The sequence below is a fragment of the Suricata suricatta genome, chromosome 1 (assembly GCF_006229205.1).
Source record: "Suricata suricatta isolate VVHF042 chromosome 1, meerkat_22Aug2017_6uvM2_HiC, whole genome shotgun sequence".
NCBI lineage: Eukaryota > Metazoa > Chordata > Mammalia > Carnivora > Herpestidae > Suricata > Suricata suricatta.
Genome location: NC_043700.1, coordinates 107,004,951 through 107,012,989, shown reverse-complemented (window position 1 = coordinate 107,012,989; position 8,039 = coordinate 107,004,951). Strand labels below are relative to the sequence as shown.

The window sequence follows — 8,039 nt, the reverse complement described above, 5'->3', positions numbered from 1 at the left end:
TGCATGAAATAAGCAAGATTAAAGCAGTGAGTGACAGGTACCCTGCTTGTTTCTAAAAATCTAAGTAGCTTTGAAACATAAAGCACACACACACAAAAAAAGAAACATAAAGCACAGAGGAAAAGACTAGATATCTTAGAGAAAAATGGCTCTCTGGACTGACTGGAAACACTTTTTTGGGGTTTAAATCAATACTTGTCCAAGAATAGGTGAAATCAAGGCTGCACCATTAGCTCCTTCAAAGTGTTTCGCATCAATCTTTTGCTGTTCCTGTATTAGTATAAAGGATAGTGTAGTACTTCAACTGAGAAATCATACTCAGGTGGTTTCTTTTTATAGTCTTATTTTAAGGAGCAGGTTTGAAGTCATTTAAATGTAAATTTTTAAATGACACTTACAAAGTAATATAAAATGATTGGTGTGTTACTGATCTTTAAAAAAAAGAGGCTGTGTGGGTGGAATTTGCCTGCATTTAATTTGGGCTTGAAAAGAGTGTTCGAAGCTTGTCACAGTTTTGCCCATGGTGTGGGTTGAATTATTTGGCAATTCCTGGGAAAATGATGTCACCCCAGCTGATGAACAGGAACCCAAACAGCCAAATTCCGAGCAACAGACCCAGGTGCAGACTTGACTTGCTGCCTTATGGAACAAAAGAACTACAGAGAGCCAGACAGGAGGCAGACAACCGGGTTCTTCCCAATTTTACAATCAGCGTTACTGTTGTCATGCATATTAATGTAGCTGAAATAGCTCAGGTTGAATGTAGCCAGGCAAATGTCTCGCTAGGAGAAAATACACGTCCTGGGCTTTGTATCACTTTGTGGACTGTTCTAATGGGAGAAACCCCTACCCAACGCCGATTTTTTGCTGTCTTAAAACCTGGATTACATTAAAGTTCAAAAATATAATAAAAAATAGACTATATGAGAAGTTATGCAAAGCACACTGAGGTTAAAATTTTCCAAGAGATTTTTTTTCTGAATTTTTCCTAGGATATTTGAAATTACAGAATCTCTCCTACCACTTTCGAACTCCCCTAAAATAAATCAAACTCAAGCAGATTACTTTTTAGGTTTGATTCTGTTTATTACCATCCCTCCACCCCCATCCCCTTGAAACTTTGCCTCTATTCACCTTTTCCCCACAGGGAGAACAGCAGGGAGCCCTGTGTGGTAGTGGTTGGCGGTGCTGTTTGGCTACCAAGTTTAACAAATCCATCACCTCTAGTAATTTAAAAGTAGGCTGTTAAATGTTACTGAGTGTCTTACACATTCCAGTCAGGGGCACCACTATAAGCAGCAGGTAATGGACTCTGGCTAAGCAGAGGAGGGTGTCAGTGGGCTCTGGAGATTGGAGCTGATGGAAAGCCAGGCTCAGAAGAAGGCAGGAACCGACGGAGGACACGAGCAAACACCGAGTTAGCCTAAGATCCACCTGATGGGCTCTACTGCCAACATCTGCACCCCCACCCCCCGTGACACCTCCAGTGCTCTGGCCTGGCTCTCAAGAATTTTTATTTCCCCTGAATCTTCACATGACCTTGACAGAGACAGTCTCACCAGGATCATTCTCCTGGATCGCAGCCCCCCTGACTGTGAGAAAAGGGAGCACCTGTCTGCTCTGCTTGGTCTAGTACTGGGAGATCGAGCAAGAAGGGAGGATTTGCACTCCCCACCCCATGGGAACGGTAGTGGGTATTGGAGAGCCCTCCCAAACAAAATTTCTACTACGGTATTGTAAAGTCCTGGGTTAGTATTTTTCTATATGTTGGAAAATGGTTCTTACAGTTTTAAAACGACATAATTTTGCTTTATGTTTTTTCTTTCAGATGGCTGTGAAATTTCAGCTTCCACTTTAATGGAAGTTTTGCTAATGAATGATTTTAAACTTGTCATTAACAAAACAACATATGATGTTCAGTGCCCCAAGAAAGGTAAGAAACACAACTATGCAACTATCTTAACATGTCCCTTTAGTTGTGGGATTTTTACAGGGAGTAGGCTTAAGAATTGTTTTAATTAACCAAATGACGAAGAAGGCTTTGGAGAACTGATGCTTAAGGTTTTCTAGCAGGGTAAGAATGATCACTAGAAGTTGCCCAGCAGGGCTTTTAGTCTTGTATACTCTTTTTACACGTTTAAGACTTCTCTTTAGGATCTTGAACTGCTTAATCTGAAACCACTGAGGTGAATAGAAGTAGGCCTGAAAATCATGAATCCAAGTGTGTATGTACAGTGCTTAACTCTCTTTTTTAAGAAAGAAGTCTTAATTTTTTCAGAGTAGTTTTCGATTCATAGACAAGACTGAGCAGATTAGTCTACAGTTCCCATCTTCTCTCTGTCCTCTGCCCCATAGCCCTCCCCACTATCAAGCACCAAAATGGTATATTTGTTACAATCCATGAATGTATACTGGCCCATTATTATTACTTAAAGTTCATAGTTGACATTAGGGGTCACTGTTGGGCTTTAAAAAATGTATAATGACATTTATCTACCATTATAATCTCCTATAGAGTCATTCCAATACCCAAAGTCCTCCATGATCTGCCTGTTCATCCCTCCCGCCCTCCTAACCTCTGGCAACCAGTAATCTGTTTTTACTGTCTCCATAGTTTTGCCTTTTTGTTTTTAGAATGTTATATAGTTGGTATCATAGAGTATGTAGTGTTTGCAAGTTTTTGTGTGTACATAAGTTTTCGATTCATTTGGGTAAACTGCAAGGAACATGATTGCTGGATTGTATGTTGACAGTATGTTTAGTTTTGTAAGAAACTGACAAACTTTCTTCCAAAATGGCCATACCATTTTGTGTGCCTGTCAGCAGTGAGAGGTCCTGCTGCTCCATGTCCTTGATAGCCTTGAGGGTTGTCAGTGTCTGGATTTTGGCCCTTCTCCTGGATGTGTAATGGTAGCTTATGTTTTAACTTGACTTGCCTAATGGCATATGATTTCAGATGCTTACTGTATTCTCTGGGAAGGTGTCTGTTCAAGTCTTTGGCCCATTTTTTAATAGGTTGTCTATATATATTTTTTTATTTTTAAGATTGCTTTGCATATCTTGAATAACAATTGATTAGCAAATCTATCTTATGCAAATATTTTTTCCCCAGTCTGTGGCTTGTGTTCTCATTCTCTTGGCATTGTCTTTTGTAGGGCAGAGGTTTTAATTCAATGAAGTCTAGTATGCCATTTTCTTCTTTCATGATTTGTGCCTTTGATACATGTAAAAAGTCGTCATCATACCCAGAGGCATCTAGGTTTTCCCCAATGTTCTAGGAATTGTATAGTTTCCCATTTTGAATTAATTTTTGTGAAGGGTATCAGGTCTGAATCTAGATTCTTTTTGTTTGTTTTGGCATGTGAATGTCTAATTCTTCCAACACCATTTGTTGAAAAGACTGCCTTTGCTCTATTGTATTACCTTTGCTCCTTGGTCAAAGATCAGTTGACTGTTTTTATGTGGGTCTGTTTCTGGGCTCTGTATTTGGTTCCATTGATCTGTTTGTTCTTTTACCAATACCACGCTGTCTTGACTACTGTAGCTTTATAGTGAGCCTTGGAATTGAGGAGTGTCAGCTTTCCTCTGACTTTATTCTTCTTCCATACCAAGTTGCCTATTCTAGGTCTTTGGACTTTCCATAAAACTTTAGAATCAGTTTGTTTGTATCCACAAAATATCTTGCTGAGATCCTGATTGAGACTGTGTTGAATGTGTAGATAAAGTTGGGAAGAACTAATATCTTGTCAGTATGGAGTCCTACTTCCTGTGAACGTGGAATATGTCTTGATTTATTAAGTTCTTCTTTGATATCTTTCATGAGAATTTTGTAGTTTTCATAAAGATCTTGATCATAACTTGTTACATTAATACCTAAGTATTTCAGTTTTCTAGGTGCTGATGTAAATGATAATGAGTTTTTAATTTCCAAATTCCACTTGTTGGCATATGATAAAGTGATTCACTTGTATGTAGTAGCCTTGTTCCTGCAGCTTTGCTGTAATTGCTTATTAGATCCAGCAGTTTTGTTTTGTCGATTCTTTCAGACTTTCTACATAGACCATCAGGGGATTTGCAAACAAAGACACTTTTCTTTTTTCACAATCTTTTCATCCTTTATATCCTTTTTTTATTTACCTGCATTAGCAAGGACTTGCAGTATGCTTTTGAAAAGAGCAGTGAGAGGAGACACCTTGCTTTTTTCTTGGTCTCATCAGGAAAGCTTCAAGCCTATGACAAATAAATATTTTATCAAGTTGAGGAAGTTCCCCTCTATTCCTACTTTGCTAGAATTTTCATCATGAATAGGAATTAGATTTTGTCAGATGCTTTTCTGCATTTATTGGTATGACCATGTGACTTTTCTTTAGCTTATTGGTATGATGGATTGCTTTAATTGACTTTGGAAAGTTTAACCAACTTTTTTTTTAATTTTAGATTTTATTTTTATTTATTTATTTTTTAAATAGTTTATTGTCAAATTGGTTTCCATATAACACCTGGTGTTCTTCCCCACAAGTGCCCTCCTCCATCACCACGTCCTTTCCCCTCTCCTCTTTCCCCTTCAACCCTCGGTTCCTTTTCAGTATTCAGTAGTCTCTCAGGTTTTGCGTCCCTCTTTCTCCCCAACTCTCTTTCCCTCTTTCCCTCCCTCTGGTCCTCCATTAGGTTTCTCCTGTTCTCCTGTTAGACCTATGAGTGCAAACATATGGCATCTGTCCTTCTCTGCCTGACTTATTTCGCTTAGCATGACACCCTCGAGGTCCATCCACTTTGCTACAAATGGCCATATGTCATTCTTTTTCATTGCCATGTAATACTCCATTGTATATATAAACCACATCTTCTCAATCCATTCATCAGGTGATGGACATTGAGGCTCTTTCCATGATTTGGCTATTGTTGACAGTGCTGCTATGAACATTGGGGTACATGTGCCCCTGTGCATCAGCACTTCTGTATCCCTTGTGAACCAACTTTTTATAATTGTTTTTATAGATTGTTGGATTCAACTTGTTAATATTTTGTTGAGGATTTTTGCATCTTTCTTCATGAGCGATATTGGTCTTTAATGTTCGTATAATGTCTTTGTTTGATTTTTTTGCATTAGGATAATTGCCTCATAGAATGAGTTAGGAATTATTCCCTCTGCTTCTATCTCCTGGAAGGGATTGTAGAGAATCGGTATAATGTCTTACTTAAATGTTGAGTAGAATTCACAAGTAAACCTATCTGGGCCTAGTGCTTTGCATTTTGAAGGGTAGAGTCCTATTCAGATTATCTGTTTCTTCCTGTGTGTGTTTTGGCAGAATGTGTCTTTCAGAGAATTGGTCCATTTAATACGGGTTAATTTGCAAGCAAGGAGTTATTCATAATTTCCTTTATTATCCTTTTAATGTTCCTGGGATCTATAATGATATCCTATTTTTAATTTCTGATATTAGTACTTTGTGATTTCTCTTTTTTTGTTGGCCTGGCTAGGAGTTTATCAAATATATTAATCTCTTCAAAAGAAATAGCTTTTAGTTTCACTGATTTTCTTTATTGATTATCTGTTCTCAATTTCATTGATTTCTGCTCTGGTTTTTATTTTTCTTCTGCTTATGTTCAATTTTATTTGCTCTTCTTTTTATAGTTTTCTAAAAAGTGGAAACTTAGATTATAGATTTTAGGTGTTTCTTCTTTTCTAATATATGCATTCAGTGCTGTAAATTTTCCTCTGAACACTGCTTTGTTTCATCCTACAAATTTTGGTAAGTTGTATTTTCATTTTCATGTAGTTCAAAATATTGTCTAATTTTTCTTTATTTCTTCTTTGACCCATGTATTATTTAGAAGTGCATTGTTAAAAATTTTTTTCAATGTTTTATTTATTTTTGATACAGAGAGAGACAGAGCATGAGAGGGGGAGGGGCAGAGAGAGGAGGAGACACAGAACCAGAAGCAGGCTCCAGACTCTGAGCTGTCAGCGCAGAGCCTCACGCGGGGCTTGAACCCACGAACATGAGATCTGACCTGAGCCGAAGTTGGACACTTAACCGACTGAGCCACCCAGGCGCCCTAGAAGTGCATTGTTTAATTGCCAAATATTTTGAGATTTTCTAGCCCTGTGTTTGATTTCTACTTAAATCACATTGTGGCCTGAGAGCATATACTGTATGGTTAAATTCTTTTGCATTTGTTTTGGATGTGGCCCCATGGGAGGTTTATCTTGGTGAATGGTCCATGTGAGCTTGAAGAATGTGTATTTTCTGTTGTTGGATGAAGTAGTCTGTAGATGTTAGTTCTGTCTGGTGACTGATAGCACTGTTGAGTTTAGCTATGTCCTTGATGAGTTTTGTGTTGGCTAGATCGCTCCATATCTGATAGAGAGGTAGTGAAAACTCCAACTATTACTGGATTTATTTCTTTTCTCCTTGTGATTCTATCAGTTTTGCCTCTCATATTTGTTGTTATTTACATACACATTAAGGGTTGCTGTGTTTTCTTAGACAGTTGACTTTGTTATGTAATTATGTAATGTACTCTCAAGCCTGCTGTGCCTGAAATGAACATCGCTACTCCAGCTTTCTTTTTCATCTCTACATATACATATCTAATTTATACCCTAAAATATATTAGTTTCATTTAAATATATATAAAATTTATATCCAATGATATATATTTGTTTCAGATGTACAACATGATTTAGTATTTTATATATATTGCAAAATGATCACCGTGATAAGTCTAGTGAATATCCATACATACACAGTTAAATTTTTTTTCCAGCTTGTTTTTGATTAGTCTTAGCATGATACATCTTCCTCCCTCCCTTTACTTTTAATCTATATGTGTCTCTGTATTTCACAAGGATTTCTTGTAGACAGCCTGTAGTTAGGCCTTTGTTTTTGTCTTTAAAAATTTTGGGGGGGAACTGGGTGGCTCAGTTGGTTAAGCATCCGACTTTGGCTCAGGTCATGATCTTGTGGTTTGTGGGTTTGAGCCCTGGTTGGGCTCTGTGCTGACAGCTCAGAGCCTGGGGCCTGCTTTGGATTCTGTGTCTCCCTTTCTCTCTGTTCCTCCCCCACTCACACTCTGTCTCTCTCTCAAAAATAAATAAAAGGTTAAAAAGATTTTTTTAATGTTTTAAAAAATGTTAATTATTGGGGCACCTGAGTGGCTTAGTCAGTTAAGTGTCTGACTTTAGCCCAGGTCATGATCTTGTGGTTTATGGGTTTGAGCCCCGCATTGGACTCTGTGCTGACAGCTCAGAGCCTGGAACCTGCTTCGGATTCTGTGTCTCCCTTTCTTTCTGTCCCTCCTCCATTCACGCTCTGTTTTTCTCTCTCTCTCAAAAATAAACATTTTCTTAATGTTTATTTTCTTAATGTTTATTTTTGAGAGAGAGAATGCACATGTGAGCAGGGGAGGGGCAGAGAGAGAATCCCAAGCAGGCTCCGTGCTGTTAGTGCAGAGCCTGATAAGGGGCTCAGGGACTCCATCCCACCACTGAGATCATGACCTGAGCTGCTGCAATCAAGAGTCAGATGCTTAATGGACTGAGCCACCCAGGCACCCCTGGACTTTGCTTTTTAATCCGGTCTAATATTTGTCTTTCAATTGGTGGTTTTAGACCATTGATATTTAAAAGTGATTATTGCTGAGGGGCACCTGGGTAGCTGAGACAGTTAAGTATCCTACTTCTGGCTCAGGTCATGATCTCATGGTCCGTGCTGACAACTCAGAACCTGGAGCCTACTCAGATTCTGTGTCTCCCTCTTTCCCCACCTCTGCCCTTACACTCTGTCTCTCTCTGTCTCTCAAAAATGAATAAATATTAAAATTTTAAGTGATTATTGCTATAGCTTGATTAATATCTGTCATATTTTTACTATTGCCTATTTTTTGTCCCTTTTCTTGGTTTCTAATTTTGTCTTCCAGTCTTTGCCTTTTGTGGTTTTAATTGAACATTATATGATTCCATTTTCCTTTCTTTTGTAGCCTATCAGTGATATTTTTTACTTTTTTTAATGGTTGCCCTAGATTTTGCAATATAC

General features: G+C 38.1%; 1 protein-coding gene across 1 annotated transcript in view; it reads left to right on the top strand.

Annotated features, from left to right (window-relative positions):
* MCUB (mitochondrial calcium uniporter dominant negative beta subunit) overlaps window positions 1-8,039 on the top strand; it is a 107,962-nt gene that overhangs the window by 88,374 nt on the left and 11,549 nt on the right. The window contains exon 5 of the mRNA XM_029951327.1: window positions 1,829-1,933. Coding sequence (XP_029807187.1) covers window positions 1,829-1,933 — 105 coding nt within the window. The remainder of the gene's footprint in view (window positions 1-1,828; window positions 1,934-8,039) is intronic.